Source organism: Cibotium barometz, chromosome 6 (assembly GCF_041138505.1).
Source record: "Cibotium barometz isolate CiBa-2024 chromosome 6, ASM4113850v1, whole genome shotgun sequence".
Lineage (NCBI taxonomy): Eukaryota > Viridiplantae > Streptophyta > Polypodiopsida > Cyatheales > Cibotiaceae > Cibotium > Cibotium barometz.
This window is the reverse complement of record NC_141051.1, coordinates 57,171,606-57,191,151: the sequence shown is the minus strand read 5'-3', so window position 1 is coordinate 57,191,151 and position 19,546 is coordinate 57,171,606. Positions and strand designations below refer to the sequence as shown.

Below are 19,546 nucleotides of genomic sequence, written 5' to 3'. Positions count from 1 at the left end.
ATGTAATTCCAAAAATGCAAGATAATTAGCTACCATTCCCTGTTTCTATATCTTCTTTAGCACTGCAAATCTAATGTGACCAAATCGCTTGTGCCGAATCCTACTCGTGCTCTTATCCTCCTGCAATCATTTTGTAAGGGAACTTAGCTCATACATATTGTTGCACCTTAATTCTTTGCTGACTACCTTGCCAGTAGCATTTAGAATTTTTTATTTTAGCTTTCTTGAGGCGTAATTCAAGTCCACAATCTGTCATTGTAGTAATTGACATATTGATGGAGATAACAAAACGGATAGTGTACTTCAAAAGAAGCTATAGTCCACAGCCATATTGAAGTATTTTTAACAACAAATGCATCCTAAGAAAATGAGCATACCTCTTCAATTGGCGACCCAAAGTACAAGCTTGATTGTAGTATTGTTAATACGAACTCCTTTCCCTTTCATGAAGACTTCATGGTGCTGTTCTTCTTGTCAGCCTGTTTCTTTCTATAGTCTTTGATAGCATGATCCTTCTTGTCACAGTAATAACAGCTCCCTTAAAAATTCTTCCTCTTTGGCTTCTTCTTCTTATCATCAGAAGATGCTACGTCTTTGCCTTTTGTCAAAATGTAGCATCACTGCCATCATGGGTCTTCAGCCACATCTCCTCCTCAACCAACATAGCACCAAATTCTTCAAACGATAGAGGTGGAATTCTAACTTGAGTGTTTAATGCTATAACCAAGCCATCATACTTTTATGGGAGAATTTGGATACTCATCTTTGTAATCCTCACAGTAGCTATTTAATCTCGTAGATTTTTGATCTGCATGATGATAAATGCTTCAGTAGCTTCTCCCTCAGTAAACTTCTGTGGAATGGGACACTTAGATCCATTTCACATGCGTTCACTTGTTTGGTTTTATTTTCAGAAATTGTTTGATGTGATGATCTTGTCCTCCACTTGTGCCATGAAGCCATCCACTCATTGATTGCACAACTGAGGATAGTTGATTCCCAACAAGGGGACTGTTATGATCCATGTTAATCAAATATCTTTTGACATTCAAAAAACCATCCTCAAGAAGATGCAAAATGGATGCCCGAGAAATTTTTCCGAGCTTATCCTGAGATCCTTCGTTCTTTTCAATCCCAATAAACCTGCAATTGAGGGAAATTGCAAACTCAAGCAAGAGGGATGTCATGAGAATATATTTTAAGTCCTCTTTAAAAATATTATTTTCCTCTCTTGAGTAATTTGGGACGCCTAGGTTACTCTTGCGTCATGCCGGCTAGGTTAATATCGTGGGTGACACCACTATAAATATTAATACGTGCGGTATATAACGTATGCTTGGGGCCGTCTATGATTATTTCAGTTAGGTTTGTATTGGTAGGGTGATTCCTGGAGTACTTACGCCTGGTAGTCATGAGTTGGTTATGGTTTGTGCTTGTTTAATATTTGTGGGATTAATTTAATTATTAATTGGGCTTATATTTTCAGGAGAAGAAGATTACGAGGATTGATGAGTAATGTTGAGGAGAATGTTTCTTATGAGCATCATATTTATTTTTACAAGCGTAGCTTGTAACCTTAGTAGTTGATTTTTCCATTTTGATACATTGGAAAAAATACTTGAATTTATTAAAGCCTAAAGGCTTTACCCTAGCCCCAATTTTTGGGACACTCTATTTTTGTTGTGAAAGAGTGTCGTGCTCTCTAAAAAGCACACTTTGTATATTTTTGGAGGCTATGGCCTATTTTTTCTTGGAAGCTAATAAAAATACTCTTGTGTAGGGGAAGGCCATGCACAAGGGGGGGGAAGATTGCACCCAGCCTTGTGTTAATTGTGTTGATGTGATGTTTTTCTTTCTCTTGCCTTATGTTTTGTTTTATGCTTTAATTTTTAATTTAATTCAAGTAGTTGTTTTAATATTTGATATAATTTATGAGTTTTTGATTATTCTCTTCAAGAAGATTAAAGGGTCCCGTGACAAGCCCCCCTCCCCCTGCCCCCCAAAAATAAATAAATAAATAAGTCAAAGTGAGCCTTGTGTTAATTGTGTTGATGTGATAGTTTTCTTTGTCTTGCCTTATGTTTTGTTTTATGCTTTAATTTTAAATTTAATTCAAGTAGTTGTTTTAATATTTGATATAATTTATGAGTTTTTGATTATTCTCTTCAACAAGATTAAAGGGCCGTGACAAGCCTCCCTCCCCCTGCCCCCCAAAAATAAATAAATAAATAAGTCAAAGTGAATATCAACAAATGTTATTTTACATCACCTAGTGCATCACACTTAGTGGGGCACATATAATATATTTGTGTGTGTGTGTGTGTGTGTGTGTGTATGTGTGTGTGTGTGTGTGTGTGTGTGTGTGTGTGTGTGCCATTAAGCAATGTTAAACGTGACATATATATATGTGACATTAAAAAATGTTAAACCTGTCATTAATTGTAATAAAAAATAAAGAGCTACATTTAGATACCTGGATATTTTAGAGCTCCTCTTCTAACTTTCTCTTTCACAATCTCTCTCTCTCTCTCTCTCTCTCTCTCTCTCTCTCTCTCTCGCATTCATCTACTACATGGTGCTACTCTTGCTTTATTTCTCTTAAACTACACCATTTTTACTCTCGTTATCATTGATTTGAGCTCCATCACTTAGACTCATCTATTCTCTTGTGATCTCCAACTTACTATTGTCTTACTATTGTTATGGACATATTAATCAACTTTTTATATCTCGGGATTTGTCTTTTTGAAGGTTAGTCACACTATGAACTTTTCTCTCTTATATTTTCATTTAATAAATTATTAATGCAAAAGTGGCACATTTAAATAATTAACGCTTGATAATATTAGTCATTATATGTTTAAAAGTTTTTCTCTTCACAATACAATGATCAGTAAGCTTAATAGATAGTGAAATGTACTTATTATAGCCATTTATATGGTAATGATGTGTGGACATAGGAGGCTAGTAATTGGCCACCACCATGACACTTTTTCCCTCCTTAGGAGATTTTTCCTGTCAGCATATAATGTGCGGAGATGGGTGATAAGTTGTGGTCACTTTTAAATATATGGATAGATATATCATACACACATCTAAACACACACACACACACACACACAAACATATATACACACACACACACACACACACACACACACATATGTATGTATGTATATATAAATGTAAATAAAAATACACACACACACACACATGTATACACACATATACATATATGTTTTCTATTTAATTTATATTTTATTAAAAGATACTTTTTATTCTCTCTCTCACTCTCTTTCTCTCTCTTTTCACCCTCCCTCATTACATCTCTCTCTCTCTCTCTCTCTCTCTCTCTCTCTCTCTCTCTCTCTCTCTCTCCAGGTCTGCCCCATCTCACTCTCTCTCTCAAGCACATTCTACACATAGATGCAGATGTACACACATACATGCATATACTCTCTCTCTCTCTCTCTCTCTCTCTCACACACACACACACACACACACACACACACACACACACATGTACACACCACACATACACTAATCTAAACGCACACTCTCTCCTCCCACACAAACTATCTCCTACGTAGAAATTATCTGTCGCCTCTCTCTCTCCCTTTCTCTCTCTCTCTCTCTCTCTCTCTCTCTCTCTCTCTCTCCCACACACACACACACACACACACACACACACACATGTACACATCGCACATACACTAATGAAAACACACACTATCTCCTCCCACACAAACATAGAAATTCTCAGCCTCTCTCTCTCTCTCTCTCTCTCTCTCTCATGCGCGCACACACACACACACACACACACACACACACACACACACACACTGTCTCTCTCTCTCTCTCTTCACGCACACTCTCTCACATAGAGACTCTCTCTCTCTCTCTCTCTCTCTCTCTCTCTCTCACACACACACACACACACACACACACACACACATACTTAAATAGATTTACACACATATATAATTTTAACTAATTAAATTTTAGATTAAATTTTAATGGTAGGGATGAGTGGTGAGGTGTGCTCAATCTCAAATAAATGCATCTTACATGTAATCTCTCTCTCTCTCTCTCTCTCTCTCTCTCTCTCACACACACACACACACACACACATGCACACTATTTATATATACATGCTTACATACCTATAGATACACATACACACATAATATATATGTGTGTGTATCTATAGGTATGTAAGCATGTATACAAAAATTTCATTGAAAGATGTGTGATGAGATCTTCTTAGATTCAAATTCAAAATTGCATTGGAAGATGTGAGATTTGGCTCCTCTAAGAGGAGTGGTTATTTTGAAATAGCCACACCTCCTTTGCCCACGTGGAAGGAGGTGGGGTTGTGGTTAATCCTGTACTAGTATTGGACCCGCGCGTTGCTGCGGGGCAGGTAGAGATCTAGAAAAAATAAGCTCAGTTTCTCCAATTTAGGTCATGTTTTAAGTAAACACAATACATTATTTCAAGTGACTTCATATATACATATCTCAAAATAACATCCATGTCTCGTAGATTTATGGTGAAAACAAAAATATCATAGTAATGTAGCATACGAAGATGCAAAAAAGGACCAATATTACATATTCTCAAAATGCACCACAAAATACGTATTCTCAGTCAGTAATGTCAGAATCAACAAATTGAATTCTTCTCTTATGAGAAGGATCATTCAATTGTCTCCTCATCACAATACGCTCTCTATTGTAAAGCGGTGATCCGTCCCGCACATGATCTACTATCGATGAATGCAAAGGACCTGCACAAACGAAACAATGATAAATCAAATCTCAAAAGGACCTGCACATAACAACACATCGATAAATAAAATCTCAAAAAAAATCTTATAATAGAAAAACATAATCAAAATTACCTCGTACAATAGAACATCAAGTGGATGGTACATGAGGAGCTCTAGTATAAAACGCATAACGAATACCAATGGATGTAAGAAACAACCACTCATCGGGTACTGAATAAATGATGCAAAGCATCTGTCCATCTCTCTCCAAAACAAATAGACATCCCACTCCTCAATCAGGAACACCAATCCCGTACATCTCGATGCCTTCGTCGACAACTCTTACCATAAACGTATCAATGTCATGCAATATCCTAAAATCAAAGCATAACAAATAGGTTATACAATTATTTATATATAGGTTCAAAAAATATTCATACAATGCCTAACAATTACACTTATACTTACCCATCCCTATAAGCATCAATCATAATCCCTGCTATGTGACCTGCAGTAATAGGAGCTGACCATAGTGGTGGCTCTGTATAGATAGACATTAGTATAGAATGTCATGTTCCATACTTTGTAATCAAGAAAAGTTATGCAAATATAGAGAATAACTCACCTACTATATCCTTGACAAAGGCATGTCCAATGTAAAGGTAATCTTAGACATGTCTGTCAAAACATAAACAACAAAAATAGGTACTTTTACCATGGACAAATATGTATAAAAAAAGAAATCACAACAAAATTAATCAAATTGCAGAACTTAAATAAGAAACCTAACTTGTCACTCTGAAGTCATCAAGATCTCCTTATAAACAATATTGTTTGTTGTAGGTGTAACTTTGAAGATCATCAAATGAACACTCCACATTAGCATTATCCTCAAGTAACACCTTCATAGCATGAGGAGACCGTGTTCGTGACAACGCGACATACAATTGTCCATGAGTAAACACTGGAGTCACCAAATACAACCCCAAGACATTTAGGGTTTGGCCTTGTGATTTGTTTATTGACATGCCAAATGCCAGCCGCACGGGAAACTGTCTCCGCCTCATGGTGAATGGTAGTTGGGCCTCGCTGCATATAAAGGTAATCCGTCGAAAAAATACTCTTTCACCAACTTTAGTACCAGTGATGATTTCAGTCTCCAAGACTTTAGAGTGAAAGGCCTTACATATCATCCGTGTACCATTACAGAGTCCATGTCTTGGATCCAAGCTACGAAGCAAAATAACAGGAGCTTTTAACTTTAAAACCAAGCAGTGAGGTGGATATCTGCCCCGAAGGTCGATTGTGTTCAAAAATTCTGTGGAATATAGGAATGAATTTTCATCATTTTCAAGAATTGAATCTGCACTGAAATATTACTTAGGCTCACCAGGCATTGCATCCAAAGCTGTCTTATTCACAATATCCACTTGACTATTTATTGGAGCAAGAATAGCACGCTCACTAAAGTATGAAGCATATGTCGTAGTGATAGCCAATTCAGAGTATACCCAATGTACCAAGTCTTTAAGAGTCGATACCCTTTGAAAATTTTTCTCCAGAAAAATAGTCATCTAGTTGACTAAGCCAAGCTAAAATGACCCTAGCATCCTTCTTTCCATCACAATTTTGAAATGTGAAAGCTTTCCGACTAATCTTGGATTCTTTTTGTGACCTTTGTGCTTGCAATGTAGCATTTACAGCCCTTTGAATAGTGTCATCTTCGTCATCAAAAGATATCGAAGAGTCACGCTTGCGTCTACGACTCGAGAGCTGTCTCTCCAATTCAATACGCTTCTCTCTTTCTTCTACAATTTGATGTTGTAAAGAAAGGAGTTGCTCTTGAATTGATGGCGAGATAGGCAAATCTGCCCCATAGTGCTTGTGCAAATGATGTAGATAAATAAAATTTTACTTTATTTGATGTAAATAAATAAAGAAAAAATGAGTACTTATCTTGTTTTTCTCCCGCAATTTGATCTTGGTTGAAGCTGAACAAGACATTGTTCAATGGCTGAATTGAATTCTCGTCGCCTCAAACAAATCCCGAACGATTTCGCGTGATTCAAGAGTCTTGGGCTAGTCGAATTGTTGATGAAATAATTTTTCTGCACTTTGAAACCTGCTGAAACAGTCCTGTAAACCTTGCCCAAACTCTGTAATATTTTTCTGAAATTTTCAGAATTTTTCAGAAGCGATTTCGGAATTTTCTGGCCTTTTCTAGGCAATTTTCAAGCTTTTTTAAAACCTGTAAATCACTTTTTTGCACCCAGAAATTTTCAGAATTGAAAACCTTTGAATTTCTCTTCAAATTTGAAAATAGGAAAAAGTAGAGGTTCAAAAAGTGATGTGACTTGCATGGGGATTGGAAAAAGTGAGATTAGGATTAAGAGAGAGATTAGGCTTATGGACTTTGAGCTTTTTTTTTTTATATTCTCCTCCCCACGTAGTTTTGCGCCGACAGGCTGCCGCCGTGCGCCGCCTCTTGGAATTTTTTTTGAAGAATTTTGTATGGCTTTTACACAAATTAATTTGCTCCGTCCATTATAGATTCACTCATCCTTGAAGCTTTCTGATTTCTGAGAGATACCCATGAGGTTTTTGGCTATGAGGATTTCATCCATACGGTCAGATTTTGATTTCACTGAGTATTTGGAAAAACCGCTTTTTGATAGAGAGGGATGGTTTTGCAGGGTGGTGAGTGGGTTTGAGAGTAGATCTAGTTTTGAATCTTTGACCTTTGGGTAAAGACCTACAAAACACCCTTCTGTCCACTGAATAAATTCCTGCACTTTCTTGATTTTTGAGAAGTTGAAGCCCTTTCCTACCTTCTCCACAAATCTCCTTGCCCAAGCTCTGATACCACTGCAACCGGAATCTTATTCTAGGAATTGATTGTGGAAAGTAGAGAATTAATTCAATCATAAAAACCATTGCTTGTGAGCTTCAACTAAATCAAATCAATTGAAAAATTAAACACTTAAACAAAAATACTTAGCTCATAGACCATATTGGGTGCAATCTTCCGCCCTCTTGTGCGTGGCCTCTCCCCACACAAGAGTATTTCTTTATTAGCTTTCTTTTTCACCAAAATTAGGCCATAGTCCCCAAAATACAAGATGTGCTTTTTAGAGAGCACGGCACTCTTCTTTAACAAAAATAGAGTGTCAAATTGGGACTAGGGTAAAGCCATAGGCTTTAATAAATTCCACATAAATAAATGTATCTAGCGCCCTCCTCGTCTATTGACCTTGCCTTAGGACCCAGCGAGCCCGTAGTAGCGGCCGCATTGGCTGATGACCCCTTTCTGGCCGATGAGCCAGAGGACATGAATACTGACGTCACCGAGGGGACCGAGGAGGACCTCTTGGATTATGACGACGACGACTATGACCTATTGGACCCTGCTGATGTCCTGACAGAGACGGAGCTCTCTAGTGGACTGTTTAAATATCTTAATGCCAAATTGAACACTATGGATAAAGTCCAGGCTGATTTAGTCACGATGCTACAGAGCATCTCCACACGGTTAGATGCACTGACAGCCGCCTTGGCTAGTACTCCGACTCCTCGGTAGCCAAGCTCCTGCAGCATGGGTGAGCGTAGCCTTGCCAGTGGTTGCAGGAGTACAGGCCGATGCGCCTGCGGGGCCGTCCGTAGGGCGACAGCTTCGTTGTTATTAAAAGACTTAAAACCGCCTAGTTTTGGTGGCGAGGAAAAGGAGAGAAACAAGGACTCAGTCAATATGTTTCTAGCGAAGTGGTCAGATTTGCACGCGCTGCGTCAGCAGCCTAGCCGTATACAGCCCGTTAGAGGCTAGCCTCTCATTAACCGGCAAAGCGTACAAGTGGTGGATGAGTTTGACAACTCGCCCTGCCACTTGGACGGAATTTGAAACAATGTTTCGAAAAGAATTTTTGCATGTTAATGAGGCAGAGAGAAGCTGGGATTTATGGGACAAGTGCTCGATGGAGAACAAATCCCTAACTCAGTACATCTCAAACTACAGGGAGATAGTACTCAAGCTAAAGGGAATCGATGCATTCCAGACATTGCGAGGCTTTAAGAGAGGCCTCAAAGATGATTACCTTGAGTATGTAGAACCCCTACAGCCTAAAGACTTAGCAAAGGCAATTCAATATGCACAGATATTCGATGACATCAAGCGCCGTAGTGCACGTGGTGGTTCTAGCAGGGCCGAGGGTAGTGAAAAGAGGAGGTCAGGCCTCAAAAGAAAAGGGTTCCGTAGTGAGAAACAAGGGGATAGGACGGACCAGGAAGGACAGGGTGGTCATTGGTCTAAAAAACCGCGACCATCCAGGAAAAAAAGAGACACCGAAATCCAAAAGAAAGAGCAGTATATTAAAGCGCGAAAGGAAAAGCGCTGCTTTAATTGCAATGAAGTAGGACACACGAAGGCTGAGTGTCCAAAGCCTAAAGCCAGCACGAGTGGCAATGAGCCCAAAAAAGATGGTAAATCTTCTAGGCAGTTGTATACAGTGCAGAGACTCCCTCTCAGTTCCGCAGAGTTCAGAGAGGTGATAGTGTGTCATTGTGATGAGCATCACGCTTGTTCAGTGACACCAGCGATGTGGCAGCCTACTGTAGGTCCGCATGACATGGTGCGCATGTATGGCACCATAGGTGGCCGTAGAGTCACAGTTTTTATTGATGATGGAGCTAGCCACAACTTCTTGAACTACTCGTTAGTCAAGAAGTTGGGGTTGACTGAGACCCGGAGTGATCATGAGTATACTATTGGCCTAGCCAATGGATATGACAAAACGGTATGGAATACCGTAGTATTGGGGGTCCCATTATCTATGCAGGACTATGAGGCTCCGCTTGACTTTCAGGTCATGCACTTAGCCAGAGCAGACGTCTATCTAGGCAGGGAGTGGCTGTACGGCTTGGGCCCTAGTCTAGCTCGGAATTACTTACATAATACGCTATGTTTTGAGCACGGAGGTAGAGTCATCACCCTGCAGGGCGACCGTATTGTCCCTACCACACCACTTATTTCCTCCATGGAGGAGCTGTGTACAGCGGTCCGCAGAGACCAGCAGATAGCAGAGGTATATGCTTGTTACCCTCTTTTGAATTTTGTTTCCGTAGATGAAACGATAAATGATGTTTGCGTAGACAAACAAGAAAAACAAAATAACCTTGGACGAGCCCCACTGTTTGAAAACCCTGTTTGGCATGCATGTGATTCAAACAAGAAAAAATCCAAGGTGAATGAGACATTAAAGAAAAAGTACGTAGATACTTTAACGAATTTATTAGAGGAATTTTAGGATGTTTTTCCTGATGATTTACCAGATGGTTTACCACCATCTAGAGAAGTAGACCATGGCATCGAAGTTATGCCAGGATCAAAACTTATAAGCAAACCTGCATATAGATTAAGCCACTCCGAGGCACAGGAGGTGGAAAAATAATTAACGGAATATTTGAACAAAGGCTTTAATCGGCCTAGTTCAAGTCCGTGGGCATCGCCTATTCTTCTGGTAAAGAAGAAAGACGGATCTATGCGGATGTGCATAGACTATAGGGCTCTTAATCAGATAACGATTAAGAACAAGTATCCGATGCCACGCATGGATGAGTTGTTTGATCAACTCTATGGATCGAGATACTTCACAAAAATAGACCTGAGATCTGGGTATCATTAGGTTAGAATAAAAGCAGAAGATGTTGCGAAAACATTTCGGACCCGTTTCGGGCATTTTGAATTTTTGGTTATGCCATTTGGGCTAACCAATGCTCCAACGACGTTTATGAAGCTAATGGACAGCATTTTACGTCCATATCTGGGAAAATTCGTAGTAGTTTTCTTAGATGATATTCTTGTGTACAGTAGGACACAGAAAGAACACATAGAGCATTTGCGTCTATTGTTCGAGTTGTTGCGAGAGCACAAACTATTTGCGAAGAAAAGCAAATGTGAATTTTTTGAAACAGAAATTCACTACCTTGGCCATATTATATCTGCCGATGGTATGCGGATGGAGCCAGAAAAAGTAGAGGCTATTCTTAAATGGCCAGTGCCGAAGAATCTCGAGGAACTGCAGATTTTTCTTGGCATGTCGGGGTTCTACCGACAATATGTGAAGGACTACGCGAAGATCGCAGTCCCGTTGATGACTGACCAGTTATGGTCAAAAACAAAAGACATTAGTTGGGGGGACGCCCAACAGAACAGCTTTGACAAGCTCAAGGTGACTGTAGCAGCTGCACCTGTTTTGACAATTGTCGATCCAAATGAGCCGTTTGTTTTGGAAACAGACGCTAGTAATGAGGCCATTGGGGCTGTACTTATGCAAAGGGGACGCCCAATTGCATTTGAGAGTAAAAAGTTAGATCGTGCGCAGCGTAACTACTCGGCTTACGAGCGAGAGTTACTAGCAATAGTTCATGCACTGAAAAAGTGGAGACACTATTTATATGGTGCCACTTTTGAGGTCCGAACGGACCATGAAAGTCTGAAATGGCTTTCAAGTCAAAGTGAACTGAAGGGTAGAAAAGCTCGGTGGGCAGAGATTCTATAGGAGTTTGACCTTCAGATACGTTACCAAAAAGGTAAGTATAACGTGGTGGCAGATGCACTTAATCGCATGCCACAGATTAATGAACTTAGTTTCACAGTCTTCAAGAATGATTTCTTGGAGTCCCTACGTGGTTTATGTGAGCACGATCCATCTTTTACAGAGGTCTGGCGTGCTGTACGCGTACGCACTTCTTCACAGACGCGACCACCTCCCTCGTTGGCACGTATTGCTAGTCCGGAGAGACTGGCCGAAGGTGCAACGAGAAGGGAAGCGAGAGTTAGTCCAGAGAGACTAGCCGTGTCTTCTGGGTATAGTTTGGAACCGGAGAGTTTTGACGTAGGCCCTTCATCACCTTTGACTGCCATGGCTTCAAAGGGGAGTGATAAACTTCGTCGGGGGGAGAAATATGCTAATTACTCCATTGACGACGGGTACTTACTTTACAAGGGTAGAATATGTGTACCAACTATTGGTGACTTTCGGGCCCATATTCTTAAAGAAAGTCATGATAGTCCAAGTGCGGGTCATCCTGGGATTCAGAAGACCTATGCACTAGTAAAAAGATAGTTTTATTGGCCTAGTTTGTTTAAGGACGTCCAGACTTATGTGCTGAAATGCAATAAGTGCCAGGTCAATAAACATGAACGTCTTAAGGTTGGAGGACTACTCCATCCGCTGAAGATTCCTCAAGGGAAATGGGAAAGCATTTCCATGGATTTCATTTCCGGTTTACCCAAGACGAGTCGCCGAGGGAATGACTCAGTGTGGGTGGTAGTGGACAGGTTAACTAAAATGGCAAAGTTTATTGCCACGAAGGAAACTGTTAAAATGCCGGAGTTGGCAAAACTCTTTATTGAACATCTCTACAAGCTATATGGCCTGCCCGCAGATATAGTGTCGGATAGAGATAGAAAGTTCAACAGTCATTTTTGGAGGGAAGTCTTCAAAAAGCTGGATACTACTCTAAGTATGAGTACGGCAGATCATCCGGAGTCTGATGGTCAAACTGAAAGAGTTAACCAAATTCTAGAGGATATGTTGCGTTCTTATGTTAGTAAGAAGCAATCTAATTAGGAAGAGTACTTGCCCTTACTGGAGTTTGCATATAACATCTCCAAATACTCAGCGACTGGATTTACACCATTCATGTTAATGTATGGATTCCAGCCGAGATCTCCGATGGCTGTAGGCCTAGAAAAGGAGAAGATTCAATCTGTCAAGGATTTCCTTGAAGATATGAATGATATGCTCAGAGCCGCACGTGAGAGCATTCGTAGCGCCCAGGATCACGCTAAAACTTATGCGGATAAAGGACGAAGAAAGGTGACCTTTGCAGAAGGTGACTTTGTATTCCTCAAGGTTCCTGCGTAGTCAGAAACCATGAAAACGGGAAAGTGTAATAAACTTTCTCCGAGATATTGTGGTCCTTTTAAAATCCTTAAGAAGATTGGGGACGTAGCATATAAACTTGAGTTACCGGAGAGTTCTCAAGTCCATCCTATCTTCCATGTCAGTAAACTGAAGAAATCAGTTCACGGGTTAGAGAACGCAGTTTCTCTAGAGATTTTGGTGGACTTGATAGAGCCACCAAAGATACCACATGAACTTGAAAAGATTCTACAGTATCGTGATAGACAGACCTGACATAAAGTGTACCAGGAGGTACTTGTTAAATGGACAGATAGGGATAAGGAGGTAGCTACCTGGGAACGCCGTAGTGCAATTTCCAAAAGGTTTCCCCAGTTTGTTTTCGAGGACGAAAACTCTTCTTAAGGGGGGGGTAATGTCACGTAGGCTGTAATGCCTATGACCGACGGCAGACCGGATGGCCATATCCGGGGTTCAGTGGGAGAGGACGCCCATGCGGAGTCATGGGCAGCCAGGCTAGTGTGGACAGCAGGCCACACACTATATAGCCTGGGGGATGAGGGGCAATCCTTATTATTCCTCTATGGCTGGGTGGTGAGCCAGAGGCCGTCCCCTCTCGTGGTAACGCCCGTAGTGGCGTTACGGATATCTAACATCAACTTTATCTACTCTTCATTTATAATCTCACATCCTCTCAAACAACTTTTCAACTCAAGGTTAGTATTTCCTATCCTTATATCCATAACCAATTTAACTTTTTTTCTTATGGTGTTAAGTTTCTCATGAGATTCTGTTTAATAATTTAATATACCTTATCCATAGAAGTAATAACGATTCACATCTCTTTCGAGTGTTAATATTATTTTTGACAGATTATTTCAATTACACCATAGTGATGGAGCTATGTATATGTATATATTCACTTCCTTTTATGTAACTTTTTCATAGGTATTTCTATAATATCTTTCCAACCTAAGAACCTAATTAATAAACCATAGATTCAACATTAAGATTAGTTCAAGTCTAGTAACTTAAATAAAATTTCTAGATAGAGAAAATTTGTGTCGGAATTTAAGTTTCAAAGGGAACTGGCCACTTTGCCTCAAACTTTTATTCTAAAGGAAGTGATGTATGGAATTAATATGGTGGTATGGGATATCAGATTGGTTTCATATACTTACTCCAGACACATTTATGTCTTCTATCTTTTACCATCCTATGTATGTATGTGCAATGCACCTATGTGGTATGAGACACTACTTAGACTCATCTTACATACATTCATTTGATTGATTCATTGCATATGCATTATGTGTAGATCTAGTCTTCCACACCAATCATGAAGCCATCCTCTCATGCATTTATGCAACTGTATATCAGGGACGCCCGTATATGGCATGCTTTTGGGTCTCCACTGTTTGTTTCAGTTGGTTTATATGGAGGGGTGATTCCCGGGTTACTTACACCTAGTAAACATGTGTGAGGCTATTATTTGAATACTTATGGGTTGTCTATATCTCAAGAAGACGCTGGGATTAATTGATGTGTTCAATTAATTGTTTAACTAACATGGACAGTGTCTGAGTACAGCCAACGAGAAGTGTGAGGGTACCGATTGAGGTGTCACACTACATGAGATGTGCGAGGGTACCGCGACGACTGAGGTGTCGCACTATATGAGGGTACCGATTGAGGTGTCTTATGGCTAGTGGATTGAGGGGTAGTGTGAAGATTATGATCATTTTTTGTTTGTGAATCATGTATTAGACTTTTTGTGCATGCTATTTTTTATTTGATGATCAGTGTGACGATCACCAACTTAGGTGTCACATGAGTTTTTCTTGTTGGTATTCCATGTCCATAAGAACCTCTGAGCCATGCCTTTGTGCCTCTCAACCATGTTCGGACCTCTGAGTTTACCTTGCAGGTTATGACATCAATACCTACGAGCATAATCTTGTTCTCTCAATAATTTTCTTACACAACTGAGGACAGTTGCTTCCTCAAATGGGAGGACTATTACAGGTATATATTTTATCATATTTTTGATGAATTAATAATTGTAAAAAAATATGCTTAATTTAATTTGTGTAGGATCCAGCTTAATGGAATGTGCAAATGATTGCGATATTGAGGGTGAAATATAACCATATAAATGGAGTTCCCCTCATAAAAATATCTTGAGGAGCTCTTTTGGGATGGCTAAGGCAGGTATTTCTATGATAGAAACCTATGCCCTGCATGTGCGTGATGGGATGTGTTTTCACATGGTATCAAAGATGGGCACTCCCGTCTAAATCTTCTAAAGAAGGAGGAGTGTTGGAATAACGTGTGGCAATCGACACAAGAAGACAAGGGGCTTAACATTAAATCCCATAAGAAGACAAGGGGCTTAACATTAAATCCCACATTGCTATATCGAGGGTGAAATATAACTCTATCGTCGCAACAAGGCAAGGAGCTTGACATTAAATCCCAAATTGCGATATTGAGGGTGAAATATAACCATATAAATGGAGTCCCCCTCATAATAATATCTCGAGGAGCTCTTTTGGGATGGCTAAGGCAAGTATTTCCATGATAGAAACCTATGCCCTGCATGTGCGTGATGGGATGTGTTTTCACATGGTATCAAAGATGGGCATTCCCGTCTAAATCTTCTAAAGGAGGAGTGTTGGAATACCGTCATGTGATGTGTTTTCACATGGTATCAAAGATGGGCACTCCTGTCTAAATCTTCTAAAGGAGGAGTGTTGGAAAACTATGTGGTGCTCCACACAAGAAGGCGAGGGGCCTGACATTAAATCCCACATTGTTATATCGAGGGTGAAATATAACTATATAAATAGAAGACCGTTTCCAATAATACGTAGTGGGGTTCTCTTTGGGGTGGTTCTCGTGTGATTAGATCCTACACAATTTTGCATGTGACGTGCCGTGTCATGTTAATGTGATATTGTTGTCTTCTCACACCGTATAGAAGTGCCAAAATTATAAAGAGACGTATTCAACATTAAATCTACTAGAATTTTCCAAAAAAAAAAAGTCTTCATTAGAAATTTTCAACACTTTTTTACACGTGGAAAATGCACTGAAGGACGGCCGGAGAAGCAATCGAAAAGCAGTCATAGCCTAGTCTGACCTGCAAGAGGGCAATTTACCACACGGCATTTGATTGAATAGATATCTTTGAAGACCCAGGCGATATATAATCCAAGGGCTTGGAGAGAGTGGAACAATTCATCCAATCAACAAACTCACTGCCATGGCTTCTCCACTACTGTCACGGTGCGTGGCCGCCCTTCTCTTCTTGCTTGCTATTAGCTTGGTTTCTGAGGTTCCACGCCCTTGTGCCGCCCAATCCAAGATGGTTTTCGCCCACTACATGCTCTACTCCTTCCTCTACACTGATGATGTTGCAGGCTTCACAAAGGAGATCGAGCTGGCCAAGAGCTATGGCATTGATGGGTTTGCCCTCAACACGGGGGTTTGGGATACAACCACCTACCAACCCAGGGCAGACAATCTCTACCAAGCGGCTGCGAATAGCGGTGACTTCAAGCTCTTCTTCTCTGCAGATATGTCCGGCAGCCTCACCCTGGATAACATCCAGACCATGCTCACGCGCTATGCAGGCTACTCTAGCCAGCTGACGTACAACGGCACGCAGTTCATGTCGACGTTTGCCGGACGGACTAAGAGCATTTCGCCCTACACAGATCCGTTAAGCACGTGGCAGGATGGGGTGTTCAAACCGGCGGGCGGCAGCTATTTCTTCGTGCCCTTCTTCGAGACGAGCGGCGAGCAGTCCGACATCACGGCCGTAATCAACGAGTTCGACTCTATTCTAAGTGGGCTGCTCGCATGGGATACGTCGGCGTGGCCCTACGTGAACGGCGCTGTATCGGACGCGGCGGACAAGGCGTACATCGCCGCCTGCGGGGCTGCCGGAAAGGTGTACATGGCCAGCGTCAGCCCCTGGTTCGACAGCTCCTCTCTCGGCATCAAAGGTAACTACGGCGGTGACACCCTGTGGCGCACGCACTGGCAGCAGCTCGTCTCCCTGCAGCCGAACCTCATCGAAATCCTCACCTGGAACGACTGGGGTGAGCGCACTTACGTCGTCCCCATTCCATCCGACAACATCTACGGCGTGGAGGATTATGACGACGTTGGATTCCCCCATCTCGCGTACCTCGACCTCGCCGGCCGCTACTTCATTCCCTGGTACAAAACCGGCCAGCAGCCCTCCATCGACTCTGCCAGCAAGGAGGCCCTCTACATCTTCTACTACACACAGAGCAAGATCGGGTCCTCTGTGAACAACTCCGGTGATCTCGACGACAAGGTCTACGCCACTGCGCTGCTGTACCAGCCAGCCGACGTGGTACTCACCTCCGGCACCCAAAGTAAGACATTCAGCGTTCAGGCAGGCCTCCAGAGCGTCAGTATGGCGTTCAATCCGGGCAAACAGAGCGTTTCAGTGGTCCGCAATGGTGCCCAAATACTGTCGGTCACCGGCGCCCTGTCTATCGCCTCCTCCGTCACTCAGTACAACTTTAACGTCTACTCGAACTACCAATCTGCGTCCTAGCTCCGGCGCGTCACGCCGAAAGACAATCCCAATAAAAGCCCATAAATAAAAGTCCAATCCCAGGCCTGAATAAGAGTGCAAAGTTGTTGCAAACCCGCAAAAGGGCCAACAAGCATAAGTTCTTTGACAATGTAACGTTAACATTAGCATAACACGTAATCAAATATATATATTAAAAACAATCAGCACGCTAGCACATTTTTAAACAATACTTTTTTGGGAAATATTATATATATATATATACATATACATATAAGATTTTGAAAGATAAAAAATAAATAAACCTAGCTACTAAGGAGAGAAAATCAAAAGATAATAAATAAACTAACAAAACCTAGCTACTAAGGAGAGAAAATCAAAAGATAATATCAAACAAAGGCTTTTAATTAAGACATTAACAAAAAAACAAAAAACAAAAACAAACAAGCAAACAAAACAAAATAAAATTAAAAAAATAAAAAAAGAAAAGAAAACAAAACAAAACAATTATATGAATGAAAGAAACTTTAAAAAATAAAAAATACAAAACACACACACAAAAACATACACACTTCTTTTTAATAAGGACTCAAACCTTTTGAGTAGAGATACTAAACAACACAAAATAGCAAAACAGAGAACTGTAAACTCTAGACTTTAAAAAAGACTTCGACTCAAAAGTGCAACCATTAACTCCAATATCTGTCCGAACATGAAGCATAGGTTCATCAACTCTATCATGCATAGCGTGGACAATAAGCTATGACATCTACTCAAGCATGTAAGTTAATGAAACAACAAATGTTGTAATGGAGCAACCAATGCCAAGAGCCAATTTGTACGTTACAACCTCATTGCAACTAATGCAATCAACACATGATATGTTGAAACGCTCACCACTTTCGCACACAATGATAAGAGACCAACAATGTAGAAGACCCACAAAACAAAGATGTGTCCTCTCAACACATAAAAGCGCACACTCCCATAAAAAGGGGCTCTGATACCATGTTAAGAAATAGGGACGAGAGTGGAACGCAACAATGGTTAATCACACAAAGATAATGATGCATAACCAAACTCATCAATGCACATAAACAATGCTAGATGCACTTAGCATGTGATGGGTTAACAAATGAAGACCATGAATTGAATGATAAACATGAATACCACAAAGATTACCTTGATGCAATGAGGAGATAAGCTTATGTCCAAAGGATCCACCAAGTAGTATTACCAACATATGGTAGGATGATATAGGTAACCATGTCTGAGAGTCTATCCCAAATTGTGAGCGAGAAGCTAAACAAGAATAACTTCCAAGTATAAGAGTTTAGGATGACCAATTTCCTTATGGGAAAAGGATATTAGGAGTTCACCATAGCTGCGATGAAAAGGAGCCAGATATTATTGAAAACAATCCAACCCCACGGCATGTGCATGCATATAAAACATGGCATGAAAGAGCCAAAAAGTGTTATATTGGTTGCCTGCCAGTTTGATAGACTCTATGATTGTGCATATACATGATGCACAAACACCTAAGGAGGCTTGGGACACTTGGTGAAGATGTAAAATACTACAAACACTTAAGCTTGGAAGATATAGCTAAAGCAGCAACTGCATAATGTTGAGATATCGCGAGCTGATAGCTTCCACACTTACACCATTGGCACGTTTGGTGCGATTATGGTTGATATGCTACCAGTGGATGACAGGCTGTGTGACCACCACTTTGGAGTACTAGAGTTATGGCATAGTTATAGTGCCAGCTCATTTGTCAGGTTCACACTATGGACTAACTATTTTGTATGTTATTGTAGGAGAGTAATTTCTATTTATGTATGTGCTCTTATCTTTTAGTTATATGGAATGTATTAAGCTATTTTTGAGCAGTTGCTTTTTGTCAATAAATAAATACCTGCATGAGGAAGCTTGCTCACTCATCATCTATTAACAACATTAGTATGAGAGCTCAAATTCAAACACTAACTACCAGCATCGTCACACAACTCAAACCACTATAACAAGGCGGGCAACATCATCTGCCACCACATGGGTGCACAAGGGCAGCTAGCCATGACAGCAACACCAAGGCAGAGACACGTTCACACTGACCCCGCCAGCGGGAGGAGGGTAAACATTCATATATTCTCTCTCTCTCTCTCTCTCTCTCTCTCTCTCAGCAGACGGTGGACAACGTCGGTCACCACATGAGCGCGCAACAACGATAAACGGTGCACACCAGCAAAAAAACAAACCAACCAGCCCGGGATGCATCGC

General features: G+C 40.8%; 1 protein-coding gene across 1 annotated transcript; it reads left to right on the top strand.

Annotated features, from left to right (window-relative positions):
- Positions 1–15,724: 15,724 nt before the first annotated feature.
- Positions 15,725–17,463, top strand: LOC147637889 (glucan endo-1,3-alpha-glucosidase agn1-like). The gene has a single exon (XM_086799721.1). It carries the CDS (start codon positions 15,956–15,958, stop codon positions 17,282–17,284), a length of 1,329 nt encoding a protein of 442 aa, XP_086655847.1. The 5' UTR covers positions 15,725–15,955; the 3' UTR covers positions 17,285–17,463.
- Positions 17,464–19,546: the final 2,083 nt, after the last annotated feature.